At 30.9% G+C, this 22,425-nt stretch overlaps 6 protein-coding genes and 1 long non-coding RNA gene across 8 annotated transcripts; 3 read left to right on the top strand and 4 right to left on the bottom strand.

Annotated features, from left to right (window-relative positions):
* Window positions 1-3,825: 3,825 nt before the first annotated feature.
* Window positions 3,826-6,256, bottom strand: Su(fu) (Suppressor of fused). The gene is made up of 6 exons (XM_076394323.1): window positions 5,899-6,256; window positions 5,408-5,679; window positions 5,127-5,355; window positions 4,823-5,046; window positions 4,662-4,764; window positions 3,826-4,560 (listed from the first exon to the last, which is right to left on the bottom strand). Exons 1-6 carry the CDS (start codon window positions 6,048-6,050, stop codon window positions 4,281-4,283), a joined length of 1,260 nt encoding a protein of 419 aa, XP_076250438.1. The 5' UTR covers window positions 6,051-6,256; the 3' UTR covers window positions 3,826-4,280.
* A 1,579-nt stretch (window positions 6,257-7,835) lies between these two features.
* On the top strand, window positions 7,836-8,331 carry LOC143190183 (uncharacterized). The gene is made up of 3 exons (XR_013004187.1): window positions 7,836-7,973; window positions 8,030-8,139; window positions 8,192-8,331. It is a non-coding gene; the product is annotated as an uncharacterized LOC143190183 (long non-coding RNA).
* Window positions 8,332-9,170: 839 nt separating this feature from the next.
* On the top strand, window positions 9,171-10,607 carry Nup43 (nucleoporin 43). Its single transcript, XM_076394326.1, has 4 exons — window positions 9,171-9,549; window positions 9,609-9,861; window positions 9,915-10,118; window positions 10,215-10,607. Exons 1-4 carry the CDS (start codon window positions 9,307-9,309, stop codon window positions 10,589-10,591), a joined length of 1,077 nt encoding a protein of 358 aa, XP_076250441.1. The 5' UTR covers window positions 9,171-9,306; the 3' UTR covers window positions 10,592-10,607.
* On the bottom strand, window positions 10,538-12,935 carry Sec6 (Exocyst complex component Sec6). Its single transcript, XM_076394321.1, has one exon. The coding sequence runs from the start codon at window positions 12,933-12,935 to the stop codon at window positions 10,713-10,715; it is 2,223 nt and encodes a 740-aa protein (XP_076250436.1). The 3' UTR covers window positions 10,538-10,712.
* A 492-nt stretch (window positions 12,936-13,427) lies between these two features.
* Window positions 13,428-15,073, top strand: Dhod (dihydroorotate dehydrogenase 2). The gene is made up of 7 exons (XM_076394325.1): window positions 13,428-13,556; window positions 13,614-13,823; window positions 13,872-14,071; window positions 14,122-14,313; window positions 14,369-14,558; window positions 14,611-14,770; window positions 14,828-15,073. Exons 1-7 carry the CDS (start codon window positions 13,539-13,541, stop codon window positions 15,019-15,021), a joined length of 1,164 nt encoding a protein of 387 aa, XP_076250440.1. The 5' UTR covers window positions 13,428-13,538; the 3' UTR covers window positions 15,022-15,073.
* A 179-nt stretch (window positions 15,074-15,252) lies between these two features.
* Rad1 (Radiation insensitive 1) lies at window positions 15,253-16,457 on the bottom strand. Of its 2 annotated transcripts, none has more exons than XM_076394327.1 (4): window positions 16,305-16,457; window positions 16,010-16,251; window positions 15,725-15,953; window positions 15,253-15,663 (listed from the first exon to the last, which is right to left on the bottom strand). In XM_076394327.1, the coding sequence occupies exons 1-4, from the start codon at window positions 16,374-16,376 to the stop codon at window positions 15,418-15,420; spliced, it is 789 nt and encodes a 262-aa protein (XP_076250442.1). In that variant the 5' UTR covers window positions 16,377-16,457; the 3' UTR covers window positions 15,253-15,417. The 2 variants fall into 2 exon arrangements, with proteins under 2 accessions (XP_076250442.1, XP_076250443.1); XM_076394328.1 differs by having other exon boundaries at window positions 16,010-16,244; window positions 16,305-16,439.
* A 4,270-nt stretch (window positions 16,458-20,727) lies between these two features.
* Window positions 20,728-21,447, bottom strand: LOC143190179 (uncharacterized). The gene is made up of 2 exons (XM_076394329.1): window positions 21,225-21,447; window positions 20,728-21,157 (listed from the first exon to the last, which is right to left on the bottom strand). The coding sequence occupies exons 1-2, from the start codon at window positions 21,319-21,321 to the stop codon at window positions 20,808-20,810; spliced, it is 447 nt and encodes a 148-aa protein (XP_076250444.1). The 5' UTR covers window positions 21,322-21,447; the 3' UTR covers window positions 20,728-20,807.
* Window positions 21,448-22,425: the final 978 nt, after the last annotated feature.

Raw genomic sequence — 22,425 nt, 5'->3', positions numbered from 1 at the left:
GGACTTGAAGTCTGTCGCGAATAGCGTCGTGACTGTAACCGGTTGTAAAGAGAGCTATATCATTTGCATAAAATGATGTGTGGGAATATTTGTGGAGTGGGAAATCAGCCATGTAAAGGCTGAACAGGGCAGGGGCTAGTGGAGCACCTTGCGGGACTCCTGGGGATATCTGTTTTCGAGAGGAGAATGTGTCACCAATCTTAACTTGTACCCACCGTCAAGTATGAATCTATTAGGGAGATTAGGTCATTCGATAGACCAAGCTGTTTCGCTTTCAATATTAGATAGATGGGCCAAGAGATCGATTGCATTTCATTTAGTTCCCGAATGAATTAGCGATAAGCTCGGCTTTTTCCAGGTTTGTTAAGGCGAAACCCGTGGAGGAATCGGCCTTTAGAGGGGGAATTAACGTTCGAATTTTTCCCATTACGCCTTTGGCGGCGCGCCATAGGTCATAAGGGGTAATGGGGTTGCTTAGATTTTGAAGAAATGATTCCCATTTCCTCTCGTTCCAGGCTTTAACCCTGCCCCTGACTTCTCTGATTGCGCACTGTACCACGCGTTTATTTTCAGGATCCAGAGTGACACGAGCTCTTCTTGCTAATCGGTTCTTGTACCTGATTAGTTCTTTTATTTATTTAGGGAGGTTAATTTGAAAAAGTTCAGAGCTGCATGTTTTAGTAGCTCGGTCTGAGGTTGTTTAGATATCTAGAGTAAGCTTTGAGACTGCTTCATCTAGATCGTCTGGAGAATTTATACTTGGGACAGGTCCTGTTCGTTGAAGCTCGTGTTGAAACAGTTTCCAGTCGGTGTTTTTTTTTGGGTTTGAGAGAGACGGAACTCAGGAGAAAGTCACTGATAGTAAGAGGATTAGCATGTGATCGGAATCGAAGTCTTGGAGTACTTGCAAGTCAGAAGTTTGATTAGCATTTTGAGAAATGAAGAAGTCAATAATTGTTGGTCGTTTGGTGGAGTCTGGGGAATAGTTATTTGGTTCGCTTGGAGCTATTAGTCCAAGTGTCATCTCGTCTATTACCCCAACTATGCCAGCTCCAGCAGTGTTTGGTCTGCTGGTGCTCCAAAGTGGATGGTGTGCATTGAAATCACCCCCGATGAATTTGGGTGTGTTTCTTTCTAATAATGACTTAAATTCATCTTCTATGAATCGATCGCTTTTTCGATAGATTGATGTGGATTGAATTCACTTGCTATTTGACTCGATTGCTATGGACAAAACTTGATAGTGACTGCGATTGCAGTTGGATGTGCTTGATGTTATTTTTGACGGTGATGGCTGTGTCTCCACCATGGCCTGTTATGTATTTTCGATAAACCAAATAATTTGGGATCTTGAATCGGATGGAGGGTTTTCGACAGGTTTCCTGGAGAAGCAAAATGTTGACATTATGCTTCGACAGTGCAGTAATAAGTTCATCCTTCTTACCACGCACGGAAAATTAATTTCAGGGCATTATTGTTAAGGACCGGGGAGGACCACCAACCATGGCCGGTGGCACCAGGACCGATAGTAGTTCTTTCAGGAGCTGGGTACTGATGACGTTGAATATGGTTCCCTTGATCATCTGAAGATGTTCAGGAGAGTATTTCGCCAGCGGAGATCGGGTTTATGATGCTGCGGGGGGAGCAGCCAGTCGACTGTTATCCTGAGTTCCCCACATGTCGGTGGGAGGAGGGATCGATGTTTTTGGTTTGGATGCTTTCGGGATCGAACGGCATCTGCATCTCGAGTAGTTGGCAGTATGAGGTTCGCCGCAGTTGGCGGGGATTTTCTGTTTTTAGGACATTGACGTGAGACGTGTTTACCTGCCCACTTGACACAGACCGGCGTAGCTTTGCAATTGAGAGACGGAAGCTGCATCGATATTATCACTACACAAAGTATTTAAAGTTTATTCACCCCTACCTTGTATCGGTGCTGGTTTCTTGGCTTGTCTGCTCGTGATTACTGGGAAATCGTCAACCGACGTTGATTTAAACCTTTTATGTCGCTTTTTTCCGGCGGACTGGTTGAAATTCGCCTTCATTGTCGCTTTTGCTGCTCGCTTCCATTACCATCGGTAATTCAAAATATAATATAATTTTTAATAAACAAATTTTAAAGGTTTAGTGAATCCTACTACTTACTTAGTTTTAAAATCAAAAATATCTTTACTTTTTAAAATATTTAAAAAATATATATAAATATTTTTAGGCTAATATTTTACTATTGATTTAGTAATTTGATTTTGATTTAAGTACCTAAAAATTCAATGATATTAATATTTTGTGTTTTTTTGGTATATATATATATATATACCTTTCAAGTATTTTCTTTCATTTCTTCTTAGGTCTGCTTCTATGTTCTTTTCCTGCACTTCTGCAATGCCTATAAACTGGACGATTAATTGAAATTAAAAATTCTAAATTTTATTTTATTTTATTTTTTTTACTCGGTACTTTAAAGGTCCATCAAAAATATCACTAATCTTTGAAATATTTAGAAAAAAATACATATTTTTTAGGGTAATATTTCACTTTTTTTTTAAATCATCAATATATTTTTTGTAAAATATCGATATTTTTTATACTTGTTGTAAAAAATATATCCATATTTCTTTTTTCTCCGATACATCGAAATTTTTTAAAAAATATCTAAAAAATATAATAAACATTTAAAACCGTAACCGAATCTCTGGACGACGATGATTTTTAATGTATCCTTCTAAATGTCGCCTGACGTAACATATATGCTTAAGGGTGAAAGTCCTAACAATGAATTCAGAGAATCACTTTTATTTTGGGTTTTCACCGTACATAGTGTGACTATTATCTTCGGTTATTGCATTTTAAAATATAAAAAAATATGTTTTTTCAAATTTATAGGCGAATACCCCCTTAATGAACTGCTTACATGAGCCAACTTTAAACATCATGCAAAAAACATCCACGGTATTTTACCTGGCCTGGCTCTGGGCGTGATTGGTCACTAACACATATCGGGACAAAATTTGTATAATAATATTGTGAGAGAAACGAGCTTTCAATTTGTCAATTAACAAAACAAAAACTGTTCAGTACCAAAATGTCTCCCCTGCTTTCGGACTATTCCATCATAGAAAATTTAATCAGGTCCCATACCTCTTGAAAATTACGAAATGTAAATCATTATTTCATGGTAGGAGAGTACTGTCTATCTTTCAAGTTTAGAGACAATATAATGCAATCTACATTGTGTTATTTCAGACCTAGGATGAGTAGAGAGAAATCAAACCTTAAGGGATGACTTAACGAAATGATCCAAAAAGGATAACCTTTTCATAAAGCTGAAACACAATTATTTTGCGGCTGAACGACCCAATATACTCTGTTGACTCTGTATTGAAAATATTTAAAATGTAATTATTTTTGAGTAAAAAATTAATTTAATTTCTAGATACTTTTATTTCTTATATTGATTTTCGTTGAAGTAAAATTAGTATAATTCCTTCTAACAAGTGAAGAAAATATTCAAACGATAATAGTTTGCTATTCCATATTACTCGTAAATAAAAGCCAGCGGTTTTTTGATATATATAGTCTTTGCTGTCGAAAGTTCGAACTTACTCAGATTGAGCAAAGACTGATGTGTTCTTCACGTTAGCCACTTTCCTAAGTCGACTTTAAAAATGACTACAGTTTAGTTAAAATTTACCTTACTGTTAATGTTAATCGGAAGTAATAACTAGTCAAGATCCCTCAATCAGAAGAAAACATGAATGATGTTAACATTTTATATTGATACGAAGTAAATAGAGATAAAAAGTTAATAAAAACAGCACACCAATATTACTATCATATTTTATTAGATTAAATATTTTATATTAAAATAAATAACTACAGATAAATTTATAAAATAAATAAATAGAATATTAACTGGCATAAAAAGTGTTAAATACTGCGAGATTCCCCACAAAAGTTCAAAATCAGAGATAGTTTTATGCTGCTAAGTCTTGCAGCATCACAACCTCTATAAATGTAACATATTCTTAAATATGCATGTTATAAGCACCACTTTTTAGAATATACATTATTATAAGGCACTTAAAATCATGTAAGTAGTACAAACAATATGTATAATAGTAAATTGCGTAAATAATTCCCATGAAAGAAAAATATGCTGTCACAATTTCAGGTAATGGAATTGTCTAATATAAATCTCAAAAATTACTTAATGTACCCGTAATAAGTATCTCATTGCCAAATTATGTTCTGTTCCGTCATTTCATTGCTTTGTATTTTTTTCAAATTTTATCTGCAACAATTGTAATTGAAAGTTTTCTGTCTGGCCATGAAAATGTTTTTGGTAAAGATAATGCTTCTGGACTTGCCAGAGCTTGAAATGTAACCGCCATATCTTGTTCTAGATCATCAGGTATTAGCACCTGCAACCATGAACCCTGGGCAACATATGGATTATCTAGATTAACTAATGTTCCTGTAACTGAATGAGCTACTAAAGTAACAGCGGTTTCACCTAATGCAGATTTAAATGTAAAATGCCTTCCATGCCTCACTCTTCCTCTAAAAATATATACACAATTAGATGCTGACAGATATAACCTTTCTAGATTCATGAATATAATATATAATATAGTAATAAACATAAATTAACTATATGTTACCTAATTGCTAAGGGAAGTAAGCTACCAGCTTCCAAATTGAAAATTAAATGTACCCCTTCCAACTTTCTTATCCGTAATAACTCTGGAGATTCTAGAGAGCTACCTGCAAATTATTCAATATATAAAAAATAATGATAAGTAATAGTCTAATAACAACTTACTTAATAGATTTTGATGATAAGGTGTATCCAGTCTTATATTTGAATCTTTACATTCCTTAGAACTTAAACCATCTTGTTCTGACCAAGAACATCTACCTGAAACTCCACTAAGATTTGAGCCTTCTGATTCAAATCCTCTTTCAACTTCTTCTTGTGCATAAGGATCCAACTCAAATATACTTTCTTCTCTTCTCATGTCAGTAATATGCCAAGGCCCACCAGCACTATCATATAATAGTAATAATAAATAAATAGTAGTAATAAATATAAAACAAAAAGTTGAAATGTTTTATATAAAACTTACGCAGGTAATCTTCTAAGAATATCTAATAAACCAGCACCATTCCATTGCTGAGTAGCCTTTAATTCTTCAGTACATATACCAACAATCTGAATAAAATCAACTGATCCAAATGGTGTTTGTGTGGAATTTAACTGAAGATCTGTTGTCATCAACATATGTTGAATTCTAGATTCACTGTTGTCTAAAGCACAATGCCATGATACATGATCACCAGAACAAAGAGAATTTCCTATAAATCATGATATAAGCAAAAGTTACATAAAAAATTATTAAGGAAGTACCAGAATGAAAAACATATTTAGCAAGAGACTGCATTAATGTAGCTGGCCATGTTGGAGGGGTTGTTTCTCCAGGCTCTCTTTTTAATCTAAATGTTAATTCAAATCCAAATCCAGCAGGCCCTTCAGGCCCTGACAAATCATGAACTCTTCCGTCACCATGTAAATCTGATAATCCAAAACTTATATAATGCCAATGTGGTGGAATATTTTCACTGGGAATACCAGGATTTGCATACATGGAAATATAATCCAATGGGTCTGGCCCACCCAGCCTACAAAAATATGTTTCATAAGACTAAAGGAAATAAACTTAATTCAAAGTCTAAAAATAACTTTTAACAGGAAATTCCTAATGACATTAGGGGAAACACAAATAAGAGGGTAACAAACCTTTCACTTCCAAAAATAACAAATATATTGCAATAAAATGCATTAAAAATATATTTCTTAAACAGTGTCAAATGACAATAGATCATTTACTTTAAACTTACCAATATTTTAATAATGCAGTAACTTGCAACGGGTTGACTTGATCTGGATAAATTTTACGGCACAAATTATATAAAGATTCTAGCCCGGCGGGCGTTGGAGGTAATATATTAATTGGAGGAGCATGATGATTTAAAGATGCAGCTTCTTCCATTCTAATTATATTAAGACTATTTCTCTATATACTAATTAACACTATCATTAAAAATAACTTTTAAAAGATAATTTCTATATAATCTATATTAAAAACAAAACGATATCTAAACCTTTATGAAAATAATATCAAATATTTCTTAAATAAGAGATAAAAATACAAGTTATTATTCTGACAACCAATATCACAAAACAAGAAAACAAAAACGGTGACATGTGACATGGGAATTAGGGATGCCGAAAAATTTTCGGGATATATTTATATCGATATTTTTTGACCGTTAAATTGATATTTTTTTCAGCCGATATATTAATATTTTTCGATGTTTTAAAAAAAATTCATATATTTCTTAAAAATCATAAAAAATAATTTAATCATTTTTAATAATCTTTTAATATTGGTACTTAATTTTAAAGGATTGGTATTCAATTGTAAGGAGTTATTAAAAATATCAATATATAGCCTCCAATATATCTATATATTCTTTTAAAATATTGTAAACGGTGTTTCAATAGTTTTTAAAATATCGATAGAGCTTAATACCGATATCCCTAATGTGATATGTTTTATGCCAGAGTCTATTGTATTCTGTAGTAAAAATAATATGACAAAAGCCTATTACAGACTAGTTATATTTGAAAAGAAAACTAAACGTCATTTAATAATGAAAAGTAGAAATACCTAGAAAATATCGAAATCCTCATAAAAATATCGATATATATTTCAAATAATATCGGAAAATAAATATTTTTTTGATATTTTGATGTATGATCGATTGATATTTTTTGCACATTTTATAGTACCGATATTTGTAATAATCTTTGAAAAAAGTTCAAAATACGTGCAGGTGCACAAACTATGTTAAAGGTTTACTAATAAGATCTTTAATATATAATTTTTTAATATCGGTAAAAAATATCTATGTATCAACTAAAATAACGATATTTTTGGAAAAAATGTTTATATATCCATATTTGTTTGGCATCCCTAGTGAGAAGGTTAGGTTTAGTGTTGGGAATAATCGACTGAAATCGACTATAGACTGTTCAGTAATTGACTACTTTTTACTGTCGACTATTTCAGTCGCTATTTTTGGTTCGATTGTTTTTACTAGAAACTGTTTTCAGTTGTTATTTTCGGCCCGACTGATTTTATTACTATTTATTATCGGATGTTTCGTCGTCGTTCTTCGTTTATTTCGAATAGTCGTTTACTTTTAGTTATTATTTTCAAATGCATGAAAGTAATGCGCCCAATTTATGCTTATATAGATTTATATGTAATATATGTGGTTTTATGTTTTTTTTTTGTAGCTTGCTTGTGAATAACTATATTGTAAATTAATATAGCAGCATTTTGGAAGGCTAGTTTTCGAGGGCAAAAAAATTAAATTGTAAACGATAAATAGTAAGATATATTTTGATTGGCATAATAGATAATACTTTGGACTGGTATAATAGGTAATACTTTTTTGATAAACTTTCACGATTTTTGTCCAAGCGTCTTGTTTGTCGAAACTTTTCTCCTAAAATCTTGAAAACTAAAATTAGGTTCCAAAGGTTTAAGAAATTGCATAGTTCCAAAAGATTTGAAGAATTTTTTACAGTAGCAGTTGTTAAATTTCTTTTAAAAATATTAGCTGTAAAGAGGTAAATATAGTATATTAAATATTTGTAATAAATATTTTTTCTGATAGGAAAACTCTACTTTAATATTCAACAATTTATTTTGTTGTCTATTAAGAAGAGCACCACAGTTTTTATTTGTTAACGAATGGACTATTTCAATAGAATGTGTTCAACTTTTAAAGCCCATTGAAATAATGACCACCGAATTATCTGGTGAAAGATATCCCAACAATGTCTTTAATTATACGGTTAATAAGAGGACTGCAACATTCCATCAAATCCATGATTTTAACAAGTAAATGAGGAAAAAATATAAAATCAATATCATCAATAAAAAACTGGCAATTTTAGAAATAAATACGATATGCGGGAAATCCACATTTTTAGATCCTAGATATAAAAAAGCAGGATTTGGTATTGCAAATAATGCTGAGGCGATACAAAAAGTTATCACAAAATAGGTAAAATAGGTCTTCTATTCTAACTTCAAAAAATACAAATATAGTTCCACAGCTCGAAATTCAAGATAAAACTACTGATCAAGAATGTATTGATATCTGGAGATATTTTGATAAAAAAATGGCTAGAATGAAAGAATTAATTACTCCAAGTACAGCAGCAATTTTACAGATTTAGCAGTATTTGGAAATTCCATTTATTGGGCGTTAGAAAACCCATTGGATTTTGCCAAACCCATAAAATGAGACTACCTGAATTATATCAGTTACATGTAAAATGTTCCTCTATACCCGCAACATCTGTCTCCTGGGAAGTTTTTTCAAAATCTGGGCAAATAATTAACGATCGAAGAAATAGCCTCAGGGGAGAAATGTTGAACATGACAATATTCACAGTAATTTAAAAATATTTCCGTTCAAAAATAAATAAAACTTATTTAAAAAGGGTTTCTTAGTTATTATAGGATCATTTTTAGGTTCATCATGGTTTAGATTTTTCAATGATTAGGTACATTTTATTTAGTAGTTATGGTTATTGAAAATCTTTAGTTTTTAGGTTTTATTTAAGTTGTATTGTGCTATTTATATTTACTATGCTATGTTATTTAAAAATAGCAATTCATATATTAAAACACGATAAAACATTTGTGAAGTTATTATTCCATTCCTTTTTTCACGTCCACAGAACATTCAGTGTATAAGTAATCCTACTTCCTTTAAAATCATCAGTTATCAGGTGAATGAATATATAAACATTACTGTCTCGCTTATACTACCATTAGAGAATATAAAGACATTTAAAATTAACTTCTCCAAGCATTTATCTCCGTCCTTTCCTATCTCACATTTTATACAGATAAGAATTCGTACATCTTCGTCTGACATCATGAATAAAAAAAAAAACAGTCGAACCGTGCATTTGACTATAATGAATAGTAATTACTATTTTCAGTCGCTATTTTTTTTTGACTATCGAATGTTTTGCGACTATCGACTGTTTTCAGTCGATAGTTCCCAACGCTAGTTAGGTTATGGTTAAGATTTTAAGACTGTTTGAAGCCATAGAGTATGTTACTCTATATTTCAGACATTCAAATATCATATTGAATGTTTTTAAATTTTAATACAAATTTATTATTTCGTTACTTAAGATTATTATAGTAAATTAAAATGTATTCAGATAATTCTATTATGTCACATAATCTTCATGGTACATTTGTTTCTGAGAAAATCCATAAAATACGATGGCGCCCTAATGGTCTACACAATTCTAATTATTTTGTAACTGGAAGTATAGATAATCACACAAATACCGTGAAATTATGGGATTTTTGTGAGCATGAAGAAGATGATGATATATATCCGTTTCCAATTTTTAGTTTTCCTTATAAAGGAGATATATTAGATATACAGGTAACAACTAAGTCATAAATCTTACTAGAAAACTTTAAGATATGCTATTTAAATTGTAGTTTTTAAACAGTGAATATTTTGTTTGTGCGTCTTCATTAGGATCAGCACATTTATTTAGTATTAATACAAAGTCAGATGGGGATTTAATTTTGAATAACTGTGTTGCATGGGATAATTTGCATTATTTTCAAAATTATGACACCAGCCCATGTACTGCATTAGCTGTATATGAAAATGATCTTGTCACAGTTGGTGAAGATGGAAAGATAAATATTCTAACATCTCAATCTAAAAATGTTATAAGAACTATAGGTAAAGGAAATATTAATATCTACTACTACAGTTACTTAATTATTAATTTGTAGAAAATGCTGATAGTTGTTCAATAGGTTGTGTGTTATTTTTGAAGCATAATGAGATATTAACGAGTAATTTAAGAGGACAAATGAAAATCTGGGATTTAAGATCTCCATTTAATAAACCAACAAACACTTTTATGCTAAGTGGTGATCAAGTAACTCCTACATGTTTAGTATTTCACCCTACACAGAGACATTTAATTATAGCAGGTAACTATTCACACTTTTAAGTTGGACACAACATTATTGTGTAGTATATACTATATTTATCTGGATATGCAATATATTTTATATTTTTAATGATAGGTGATGAATTAGGAGCTCTTACAACTTGGGATTTGAGACAAAATACATTTCCAGTTAATGTTTTAAATGCACATGAAGGATCTATTAATGAAATTCACTTCCATCCAGACCATCCTGATCTACTATTCAGCTGTTCTAGTACTGGTGAAATTTGGCACTGGTCAACCAAAAATAAAATTCAGTCAATTACTAGTTTGGATAATAATGATGTAAATGTCTGGCTTGCCCCTGATAATGTAAAGAACAAACTAGAAGTATTTACTCTGATGCCGACATTGGGAAAATCTATCAATAGTTTGGACTTGAGCAAAAACAGAGTTATATGTGGTTGTGCTAATGAAGCAATTTATTTAATTAATGGTGTTAAATTACCTTAATAAAGATTTGAATACATTTAATTGTAACAATTAATTAACAAATAATAAAATATACTTTTTTAGTGTTAACATTGAAAATAATAACAAGTAAATTGTACAGTTAAAATATTTACTGAATATACTAGAAGTTTAAGTTAATATTAACTAATTTTGGAAATACCAAAGATTTAAAGATACTGCTTTTATGTGAAACTTTGGGTCTATCCACATGGGCTACCTTATCTTTGATATCAGACCTACTTAAATCACCACGCAAACTTAAAAGTCTATATAAATGATCTTCAGTAATATCTGGGTATTTCTCAACTACTCTGTGCAGCTCAAATGACAGCATATCTTCATCACTTTTAACTACCTCAGATAACATTAAAATGGCTTCAAAAGGATCTTCATCTTCTTTGTTTAAACTTCTGCTTAAAATGTCAAACAGGTTGTTTAGCCTATTACTTTCCTTGACAATTTTGTTTGCTGCTGCAGTATAATCCTCCGATATTTTAAATGATACTTTTTTAGATAGCATAGCAATCAAGTAACGTTTAGCGACCATGTTCTTTGCTTGATCTGCTATAAATTTGTAATTACTATCAATTAATTGATTGTAATCATGAAAGTAGTCTTCAAGTGTAGCATGTATTGTGTCTATTGTATCCATAGAAGAAAGCCATTGACTATTAAAAAGTTTTTCGAAATGCTGGTCCAAATCAATAAACAGTTCTTCTAATAAGAAGTTGCTACATTCATTTCTCAGCTGAATAAAAGTACCTCGTAAACGGTTAAAATTATCATTAATATTGTGTCCACTAAAACTTGTTGAATACTGTTTCTCTAACTGAGTTCCCATATCAACAAATTGCATACACTGATTAATAATAATAATCATATACTGAGTAAAAAATGGAACTTGTTTTCTGTCTTCAAAATACTTATTCTTAAATTCTATAATGGCATCTCTAAAAGAATCTCTGAATTTGTTAACTTGCTCAACACTAAGAATAAGAACTTTTAGAGTCATACCGTCTCCAATAGTTTTGGCCACTTCTAGGTTTTGATTGATCATTTGGAAGATTATAAGAGGAGCAGTAGTTCTAGTATCTGTTTGTGGAGAAGCACTAGATCTCCATTCCTCCTTTTCAGATTTTAAAGTGTTTTGCATCCACTCTGTGTAATTATTTTCAATGAACTTAAGATATGTTGATTCCAAATAGTCAGTAACAGCTGAAGGTAGAAGTGGACCCAATTTGTTTGTATGCTCAACTAAATCACTGTGTCCTAACATTTCCTTTGAGTGATAGGTTTTTAAAATCCATGACAAAATTGTAACAAACTCATTTCCTTGAAGTCCATTTTGAATAATTTCCTGTAAATGAGTTGATAAAGATTTGTGATACATTAGTATGTATCGATCAACAATATTATATTCACGTGGAAAACAGGGCACACATAGAGTCTTTACTACTCTCAGGTCCTCTAAAATAAGCTGTCTTATCAACTCTAAGTATCTTATCAACCATAACTTATTATCCTCTCGCTCTTCAACTTGAGTTCCTTCTATTCTTGATTCTACTGATCTTTCCAAAATATTAAAAGCCATAACCTTCCATTTTTTAGGCCTACCTGGTGCCAAAAATCCAGTTTGCTTCTCTTGTTTTAAAGCCAATTCATCAGCTTTTTCTTCTCTTCTAATAATTCTTAATGCTGTAACAATTACAGCAGGATCTTTTCTAACTGTATTTAAAGTTCTAGATAGAACAAAAATCAATTGCTTTTCCAATAAATTTGACAATGTTTCAACATCTGCAAAATATGCTTTTAGAAGGGACTTATCATGAACTGATTGATTTGGCAACTTATGTACTTCATATAATAAATCATCTCTGGAATTTTCCAAATCCCTTAAACATTGATGTGCATGTAAAAGTTTCCCCTCATTTATCCACTGTTTAGTTTTTTCAACACTTTCTGGAACAGTAAAAATATGTTTTAAGTTTTCTCTAGCAGTAACATATTGAGAATGTTTCATATTTTCCTCTCGAGCTTCACTCAAAGCATTACATAGTTTAGGTACATCTTCAAACAAGTTGAAGATCTTTTTAACATTATTGTTTATTTCCACTGATTGGCCTAAGCAATTATGTAGTTGGCTAATACCAATACGAACTCCATCAAGTTGTTGTTGCATAGCTGATTTTAGGAGGGCTTCTACAGAACCCTTCTTTCGTGTAAATCGTTGCTTAATTTGATCTATTTTTTCAAGCTGACCAGGTCTATTAAACATATTTACTATCTTCTGTGTAGCAGACTCTTTGGCTGTAGCCTCCCATTCTTTCATTACTCCGCGACCCATACTTTTGTTTACTTATAAATATTTTAAACGATTAATACATAAATTTTCTTAACTTTAAAATCAATAAAGCATCTACCATACTATGACCTCTACTAGGGATGCAGAAAGAATATCTATACATCGATATTTTCTGAAAAAATATCGATATTTTGGGACAAAATATTTATGCCCGATATATTGATATTTTTAGGCGATTTTTTCGATATTTGTTCAGAATAAATTAAATATAATTTTTAATAAACTTTTAAAATTGGTATTTTAAGGGGTTGGTCAATGTTGGTACTTAATTTTAATATTTGACTATTTTTATTTTTTCATAAAAATATGGATATATTTTTTTTAAATATCGATATTTTTTATATTAATTGCAAAAAAATATAGATTTTTTTTTGTCCGATATAACGATATTTTTTAAAAAATATCAAAAAAGATATATCGAAATTTTTTTCAGTTGCAAACACCCCTAGTCTTCTACACTTCCACTTTCAATTACTAACGTATACTGAAGTTAGATTCTAAAAGCAATGTTATTTTGTGTTTTGTGGTGTATAACCTAAACACAACGCTCGTTTTTGAATCAAAGAACTTAAAAAGTATACCAAAATGAAATTAACTTTTCAAGTAATAATTATTTACATTTTGTTATTTAAACAAATATACCTGATATTATTATTTTAGAAAAAATTTAAGTCCATGTTATATGTAAGCTCTGGTGCTCTTGCAATTTTCTCTGGTCTGTGTGCATATAAAGGAGATGAAAAATTCTATAAAAATGTTATTATGCCTTTGCTACATTTGCTAGACCCAGAGCAGGCTCATAAATGTGCTATATTTGCCAGTCAATATCGAATTGTTCCAAAAAATTCATATAAAGATCCAAAATCTTTGGTAATATTCAGTAATTAGTGTTATAGATTATGACTATAGAGTTTTTAGCATATTCAAGTGTTTGATAAGAGTTTTGCAAATCCAATAGGAATTGCTGCAGGGTTTGATAAAGATGGTAAAGCAATTATGGGATTAAAAGATATTGGCTTTGGATTTGTGGAAATTGGTTCAGTTACACCGCTGGCACAAGTTGGGAATGATAAACCAAGAGTATTTAGATTATCAAATGACAAAGCCATAATCAATAGGTTTATAGACATACCAAAGTTCTATCAATTATTTGATGACTTCATTGCAGATATGGTTTTAATAGTGAAGGGTATGCACGTGTTGCACAAAGAGTTAATGAAGCTAAACCAAATATTGGTTCATTAATTCTGGGTATAAATTTAGGAAAAAATAAAACAACAGATGACCCCATTGCAGATTATGTACAGGGAATTAAAATGTTTGCTAATATCTCAGATTACCTAGTTATTAATATTAGTAGGTGTGTGTTTTTTGTTATATCTGGAGAAATATCTCATTAAGTATTAAAATTTCAGTCCAAATACACCAAATTTAAGATCTTTGCAGAATAAAGAAAATCTTAAAAAGCTATTAAAAGCATTAGTGAGTGTAAGGAATAATTTATGTGGAAAATCTAATATACCGTTACTTTTAAAATTGGCTCCTGATTTGACCTATCAAGAAAGGCAGGATATTGCAGAAGTTCTAAAATTACCAGAATGCAAAGTATGTACTTATGATCAAACATAACACTATGTTAATATAATGGTTTTGATAGGTTGATGGATTAATAGTTTGTAATACAACAATTGAAAGACCATCATTGAAAAGTCACAATAAAAATGAAACAGGAGGGTTAAGTGGTGAACCACTAAAAGATATATCTACCAAAATGATATTAGAAATGAGTAAACTTACTGATGGTATACCAATAATTGGTAGTTATATAAAATGCACATTAAGTGATAAACATTTTTATTTGAAAAATATTTCAGGAGTTGGAGGAGTTTCATCTGGAAAAGATGCGTATGAAAAAATTAAAGCTGGTGCTAGTTTAATACAAATTTATTCCAGCATGGTATATGAAGGCCCTCTAATTGTAACAAAAATTAAAAAAGAATTAATGGAATTACTAGAAAAAGATGGGTTTCATAGTATTTCTGAAGCAGTTGGAATAAATGTTAAGTAAATGTGTCAGTTATACATCAAATATTTTAAAATATATTTTGTATATACATAAATGGTTTCAATTTTCTCATAACAAAAATGTTATACATATTTATATTGAGAAATCAATTCATTTTTTGTCTAAATGCATTTTAAAAATATAACTTAATATTATTAAGTTTCGAGAATTAAATATCCACTTAATTACATTAAAGATTGTCATATTATATAATCTTGCAATGAAAATACTTAATTTTAAGGAACAAGATTTATTTTATATCGACCTATGTTTGTGGGCATACTCACATAGAATTGCATCATAGATGATTGGTGTATATTTTCATTTGTGTAGTAACATTTCAATATTTTATCACTACTTTAATATATATGAACTTATTAAAAGATACCTTATTCTTTCTTAGTCTGTTATATATTGAGATGTAACATAATATTCTACATACATTTGATTATCCTCTGAATTAATAACTAGTTGCAATCCTAAAAGTCCAGATTCCCCTGTAGATATTGCAACTTTATCAGCATAATGCAAAACCTTTATTATGTGTCTAATATTTGAAAATGAATATATTGATTCAGACCTCTCTTCACATTGATATATTGTTACTGATTCAGAATTCTTATTTATATTCACTTCTGACTCACTCTAAAAAAATAATTACAGTACAAATAATTAAATAAAGCTGAAAATGTTTAAATAAACTTACTGAAAACCCTGTAGTCTTTAAGGTAAAATAAGGGGACTCAGGGCTGAATACAATTTTTACTTCTTCTGCAGAATTATCTAGCCTATGTAAAAGTTCTGCAAATATACTAGCATTGATTACTATTTTGTTTAAGCGGCATTCCTCTGCTAAACTGGGATTCTCAAATTCATTAGTAGTTAATGTACGAATTTCACAATCAACAGTAATATTTTCATCACCATGATTCATGCTAATAACCAAATAATAATTATAAAAATATTAAGCAAATTTCTATGATTAGCTTACATTAAATATAATGGTGCTCCATTAGATTTATAGGAGAGGCTTAAACTAGAATTTCCATCATCTCCAAATATGTTTAATATATCAGTCAATACTTTAAGATTTATTTTAAATATTATATCTGCCTTAGTATCAACATGATACTTTGTAAATATATTACATGGTAGATAAGCAGATACTTCAATACATCTCATTTCATCTACAGTAATTTTAAGACCTTCTTCCATAGGTCTTAGAACTGCAAACTTAGAAATGCAAATTATATTTATTTATATGAAAAAATATAAGGAAGCAATACCTCTTTTATTGAAATCGATTTCAAAACATTATAGACCACTTTTACTTCTGACAACTCTCCGTAAAACAACATTTCAATAATATTAATCTTATGTTTACAATGGTTAAAATTTAAACATACAAATTTAAACTAGCGGATGGAAACACCATTGAACCTCTGTCATTCGAGGACAAAATGACGTCAGACGGACTGCAACATTGCCGATATGTTAAATCAGTATTTACATATAGGGAAAATATATATAAGCGTTGATATAGTGGGGGATTTACACATTTGCTGCCAGCTGCATATCGAGATTTTGCCATTCATCCGAGGTCTGCAATCCGTTAACCTAATTCACAATCATACTAAATAATTTTTTTTCTTAATTAGTTTTCGCAAATACTAAAATATCCCAATATTAAATAAAATATAGTTTTGCATAGTAGTAAGATTTGTATGAAATGTTTGAGTCCCGTTTTCTCCATTTTTCCGCATTCCAACATTTAGATTTTTAGGGCGCTTCGGTTTTATTTGGAATATTTATTATATTTAAGTCTAAAAAAATCTGTTTGGTGCAACCAACCGCAAATAGAACATAAATTAATAAATTGAACTAAAATAATAATTTTAAAAATAGTTTATTAACATGCCCTTGTATTTCAAGATTTTGATTATTTCTGGTTCTGTGATCGGTGGCTAATTAACATTTTAATTTTATACTATTTAAGGTCTAAAATGATTTAGTGTTCCAAACAATTAACAATGATCCTTTTTCGGTTATTGAGTATTTTATTTCCGTGTTTGTTAATATTTGAGAAGCTTTCGGTCAATTAATTTTATCATTATCCCTCAAGTCGGAAAGAACTACACAAATTACAAAATTTGAAACATCTGTTGTTAATATGAATTATTTATCAAAGTTAGGATACAAAGTTAGTATTTTACTATAAGAGGTTTCACAATTTCATCGAATTTTTAATAAAATCTATAATATTCAAAAAGACCTATAAATCATTTTATTTTAATTCATTTTCATTTCTTGGCATACGAAATCTCCCATGGATTTCATTTTGTTAGTTGGTCAAGTATTTTCAGCACTATCCAAATTGGAGAATTCCATGACGATTTCTTTGCGTCTTTAATAATGAATGGAGGAATATTTGGATGAGGATTGTTTTTGATTGAAAATAGTTCATAGCTTTCTCCGTTCATAAGCGATGCGAATTCAAAATCTAAAACACATTCATTACTCTAAGAAAACTAAAATGTAAACCCAAAATACCATCAAAAAAGGATTTGTAAAAACATATTAAGATTTATGCTACGAAAGATGTAATATAAGTTGTGTTAATTCCAAATATATTAAAAATTTTTTTAGTTTACAATAATAAAATAATTCAATTCAATATAGAAGAAGAATTCAATATAGAAAGTTGACTATTGCAATTTCCTCGATTTTATTTCTTCATTTTCTTCATTTAAAGAATCGTTGAAACCAACTTGAATTTTAAATGTTCGGATGACAATTTTCGGATTTATGTCTAATAGTATTGTAGGTTCTATATTTAAGAATATTTGTTTTAAGGAATAAAAATGTTAAATACACTAAATGATTTATCAAAATATAAAGTATGGCCAGTTTGTATTGATTTAATTAAATAATATTTCATATTATTTTACTAATTTAATTTATATAGAATAGAATTTGATAAATGAATCAAGATAATATAAAAGGTCTAAAACTAAAGTTGAGTTGCATATGGAATTTAACTTACCAAAAAACTCTCTCTTTGTGGGGATTGATCACAGCTTCATTTGTCAGTCCGACTCTACTATCTGTAGAGCTTTTGAACTGCTATGCTTTTGCCCAAATTCTGATGGTGTATAATCTAGAGATGTTTTCCAAAGTTTCGTTAGTTTCAAATTTCCTATATTTTCCAAATTCCAATTATGAGCAAGTTAGCGGCACTTTAAGCAATCTCGGAAGAGCTGACATTCCAATTTTTATCCATCATCTGTTCTCAATAATTGTTCGATTCTTATAAATTAACTAAATTCAAAGGAAAATAGCCTCGTGATCTCTTCAGAATTCTACCGATGTCATCTGTTTTGGTTTACGTAAAGATAAAAACACAGCATTACTTCAACAAAACAATTTTTTTAAAAATTGGAAATAGACTAGGATTGACAGTGGTGAAAACGATACTACCTTTTTCGTCACAATTCCATTAGAAAGAAACTTTACTGTTCTATCTTAAATGTCTTATTTTATTTATTTTTAAAATATGATGTAAATATGTATTAACGATAATATCGAATCAAATTCTAATTAAGATCGAGTAAGATTTACCAAGAATAAACATTAATAATAAATGATTAAATATGTGGTGACTTTTCACATTTGTTATTACTTAGCCACAAATTTAGGGTACGAGAGCTTTCTTGACTTTTGTTTTTAGTTATTGTAAGGAGGAGACGACCTGATTGTTTTCACCATCAAGTCCATTACTCTTATTGGTCTCTGGAGTGCGAAATAACTCAACCATTTCTTGGCCAAAATTGAAAATCATAATAGTTACTTTAAAATAACGTTGCTTGGTGTACTCATATTGTGCAGCGAAATTTCGTGGCCAATTTTAAGGTGCTCTACAAAAAAAGTGTTTTGTTAACTTAAAATTAAATTCGTAGTAGGGATATGTTGCGTTTCCCGCGGCGGGCGGTCATATTTCATCCTAGATATGAGATCTGCTTATATTAGCCAAGTATGAACATTTTTCAAGAGGCTCTGGTACGGGATAGGGTGCTAGGCGGAGTAAATTTTAGTTAGTTAAGTTTACACCTTTGTATCGACAGTTTGATGAATAGTTCTTCGGTATGACAATAGTTTGATAGATAGTTGTCTAATTTTGTTTTAATAGTTTATTTAAATACACATTTATTTTCAACTGACAATCTACCTTTTGCCCAAGACCTGCAGACGTTTCTTCGTCAGAACAACGATTTAGTCAAAACAATCAATATATCAGATCCGACAAAAGGCCTGCCGGTGATTAATTATTCCTATATATGTAGGGAACGACACCTGATCCGTCTGTCTGACGGAGCCGCATGTCCCTTTCAAGATTACGCTCTGAATGGTTTCTTGTTTGTGGGACAGTTTAAGGGAAGTCTGCACCATCAGCACCTATATATAAGTTTAATTTATAACCTTCTTTTGATGCTTCGATCATCACCGCCACGGAAAGAATACGTTCGGGTGGGATACAATCAGTAATGCTGATGTTACAATGAAATGATCTTTACCTCTAAGTTTCCTATCTATCCATTTCAAAAGTATAAGAAATATTTAATATCTAAAATATTTATAATGTAAATATTGTAAGGTCAATTTCGTATTAAAATGGCACTGATAAAATAAATTGATTATTATGGCCAAAAACGTACCCTTATCTAGTATTATTTCAACAACCACCTTAAAATACATTTGGGATTTTTATTAATTGGACTTCATAAATGAAATTGACATTTCTGCGATGACTGAATATTATTTTAATAAAATAACAATTATAATTTTTAAATACACTAATACTAATACATATCGTTTTCAAAATTTCTACTATTTACTTATGAAATTAAGGAAAATACAACACAACAATATTACAATAAACATAATTTATTTCAATAAAAGGACAATAGTAGAATGTTATGTTATTATGAATACCTATGAGGTAGAGTTCTAGGCGCATTTTCTTAACGTGGTATCCCCTTTGTAGGTCTAATCCACCAGTATGGGCATTTACTTGAGTAACAATGGTCAATAACTGTAAATGAATCAGACAACACATTGTTGGTTTCATAGTCATGATTATATTCAGTTTTTGTACTTACTCTGTTTTATGGTTACATCCTTTTTATCGATTTTCTCTGGGCTATTCCTTAAGGGTCTAAGTTATATGGACATCATCAAGATTGTGGTAACATTGGTCAATAACTGCAAATGTACCATCTTCTTTCAAATTGGGGTTTCTTTCTTTCAAATATTCATCTCGTGGCTTATATAACAGTATACATCCTGTATCTTTTATCTCATTTATCCATGCTTCAACACTTATGGCATAATTTTCATCTCTAATAGCTGTGGATTTAAGATTATAATATTACCTGACTGCTATTATACTGCTTGTATGTTTTGTAAATCTTCGAGTCACTAAATCTATCCTACTTACATTAGTAATATCTACATTGCCTCTTATATCAATCATCCGATATCACATTAAATTGTATTTTAGATTCTGTGTTTGTTTTCAAGAGATGTAGGGTTTTAAGGTATTTTCATGTCCAAAATATGTTTTGGTGAATTCTACTTCAGATTCTTCACCTCTTTATTTTAATTTAATAGTAGCTGGGCAATGTGTATGTATACCTTGTTACTTCCTTGAACCTCCATATGCCTTTTATGATATTTGTTGTTGATTTACAGACAAAAACCGGATCGATTACACTGAAATATTGTCGCACAATTTAAAGAAATATAGCTTCTTCTCTTGATACATGAATCTGTTGTGGCTTGATCCACATCATTTTTCCAAATTCCATTATTTCAAATTCTTTAAAGGTGTTAAATTTTAATAACTCCTTCCCAACATTTATATTATATGACTGTATATGATTCATTAGATTTGCTTTCGTTGTAGTATGTTGGCATAACTCACATGTGTACAGTGTTTTTGTTATATCGGTATCTTCATTAATAGCAGGATGATTTGTTTTGGATCCATTCTGCATCAGTATTTGTTTGCTGTTATACTCGTTTTTACAAGTAACACTTTTAAAAATGAATGTCCTCTTCAGATCTGATGCGGACGTTTTTTCTAAAAAATAAAATTATCGTAAGATCCAGCAGGAAAGTCAAAAATTAAAATTTTTGCAAATATTTACCTGGATGAATTCTCTTCATATGGACATTCAAATTAGAGTGGCTCCTCAGGGGGCTGTGGTTGCGGGATATTGACCAAGGTTGATGTACAGCAGCCATAGTACGGGCGTGACGACCCCGGGGCCCCAGTTGTGTGGTGTTTTTGTGACGTCCCCTGCATGTTCTATGTTCTTTTCTATCAATTATGGAAGTACATAAAATAGAAAATAAAATTACGGTGCAGGAATTCGGAACCCCAGTACCGGTCGAGACCGTGGGTGGTCACGCAGGTCCCGCTCAACTGTTAGCCGTCGATTGCGCAGCAGTTCCGGTAGGTGACCAGGCCGGAATGCAGGTAACTACTACTGGCACCCAGAATATAGGTCTAAAAAGACCCAGGAGAGAGATAGAATTTTTAGACAGATATACGTGGGAAGACTATGATAGATACTTTGTATCATTTCAGAGAGTGATCTATTGAAAGGTCTATCTCCGTTTATTATACATAGAGAATTATTATCTGCAGTGGGCGAATTGAAGTCTGTGAAAAAGTTAAGAAATGGAACTATACTAGTAATGGTAGCTAATTCTAGGCAATCAAAGAAAGTTTTAAAACTTAAAAAGCTGGTTAATATAGAAGTAACTGTTGCCCCACATACCACACTGAATTTCTGTAAAGGCGTGATACCAAGAAGGGACTTGTCTGTGTGTACCGATGAAGAAATTTTGATCAAAGCGGGATGTTATCAGTTTCAGAGATTTGGACATGTGTCTATTAACTGCACGTACGCACCTACTTGTCCCTCATGTGGGAAAAATGCGCATGGTGAAAATGAATGTTCCCCACCACCTCATTGTGTAAATTGTGGATAGGAGCACTCTCCAAGATATAGGGGATGCCCTGTTTATAAAAGAGAATTTTTGATACAAAAAATTAAGGTACAGGAAAAAATTTCATATTTTATGGTCAGAAATTTAGCTAAGCAGCAACAAGGAAAAACACAAATGAACTTTGCCAATGCTGTCAAAAAGACTTATGTTACCATAGCCACCCAATGTGATATGGACAAAAAAGAACTTAAGGTAACACCTACATTGAAATCATCCACCTCTACTCGTGGGGCTCTCACAACTAAGGATACAACCCCTAGTGAAAGCACACTGGCACATCAAGGAGCCCCTCCTCCATCACACCGAAGATCTTCCCCGGCCCGGGTTATCTCG

Source organism: Rhynchophorus ferrugineus, unplaced genomic scaffold (assembly GCF_030347505.1).
Source record: "Rhynchophorus ferrugineus isolate W39M unplaced genomic scaffold, kcgeb_rfMv2 rfM2, whole genome shotgun sequence".
Lineage (NCBI taxonomy): Eukaryota > Metazoa > Arthropoda > Insecta > Coleoptera > Curculionidae > Rhynchophorus > Rhynchophorus ferrugineus.
The sequence above is the reverse complement of the archived record's forward strand: the minus strand, read 5'-3'. Positions and strand labels throughout refer to the sequence as shown.

Excerpts from the sequence above, each read along its gene's own strand:
- Nup43 (XM_076394326.1), top strand. The coding sequence starts at position 9,307 with ATGTATTCAGATAATTCTATTATGTCACATAATCTTCATGGTACATTT. Across the intron at positions 9,862-9,914 it reads AAATGTTATAAGAACTATAG|AAAATGCTGATAGTTGTTCA; the intron begins GTAAAGGAAATA and ends ATTAATTTGTAG. Across the intron at positions 10,119-10,214 it reads GAGACATTTAATTATAGCAG|GTGATGAATTAGGAGCTCTT; the intron begins GTAACTATTCAC and ends TTTTAATGATAG.
- Sec6 (XM_076394321.1), bottom strand. The coding sequence starts at position 12,935 with ATGGGTCGCGGAGTAATGAAAGAATGGGAGGCTACAGCCAAAGAGTCT.
- Dhod (XM_076394325.1), top strand. Across the intron at positions 14,314-14,368 it reads CTAGTTATTAATATTAGTAG|TCCAAATACACCAAATTTAA; the intron begins GTGTGTGTTTTT and ends TTAAAATTTCAG. Across the intron at positions 14,559-14,610 it reads TAAAATTACCAGAATGCAAA|GTTGATGGATTAATAGTTTG; the intron begins GTATGTACTTAT and ends TGGTTTTGATAG.
- Rad1 (XM_076394327.1), bottom strand. The coding sequence starts at position 16,376 with ATGTTGTTTTACGGAGAGTTGTCAGAAGTAAAAGTGGTCTATAATGTT. Across the intron at positions 15,954-16,009 it reads GGAGCACCATTATATTTAAT|CATGAATCATGGTGATGAAA; the intron begins GTAAGCTAATCA and ends TTTGGTTATTAG. Across the intron at positions 15,664-15,724 it reads TAAAGACTACAGGGTTTTCA|AGTGAGTCAGAAGTGAATAT; the intron begins GTAAGTTTATTT and ends TTATTTTTTTAG.
- LOC143190179 (XM_076394329.1), bottom strand. The coding sequence starts at position 21,321 with ATGGCTGCTGTACATCAACCTTGGTCAATATCCCGCAACCACAGCCCC. Across the intron at positions 21,158-21,224 it reads TATGAAGAGAATTCATCCAG|AAAAAACGTCCGCATCAGAT; the intron begins GTAAATATTTGC and ends TTTATTTTTTAG.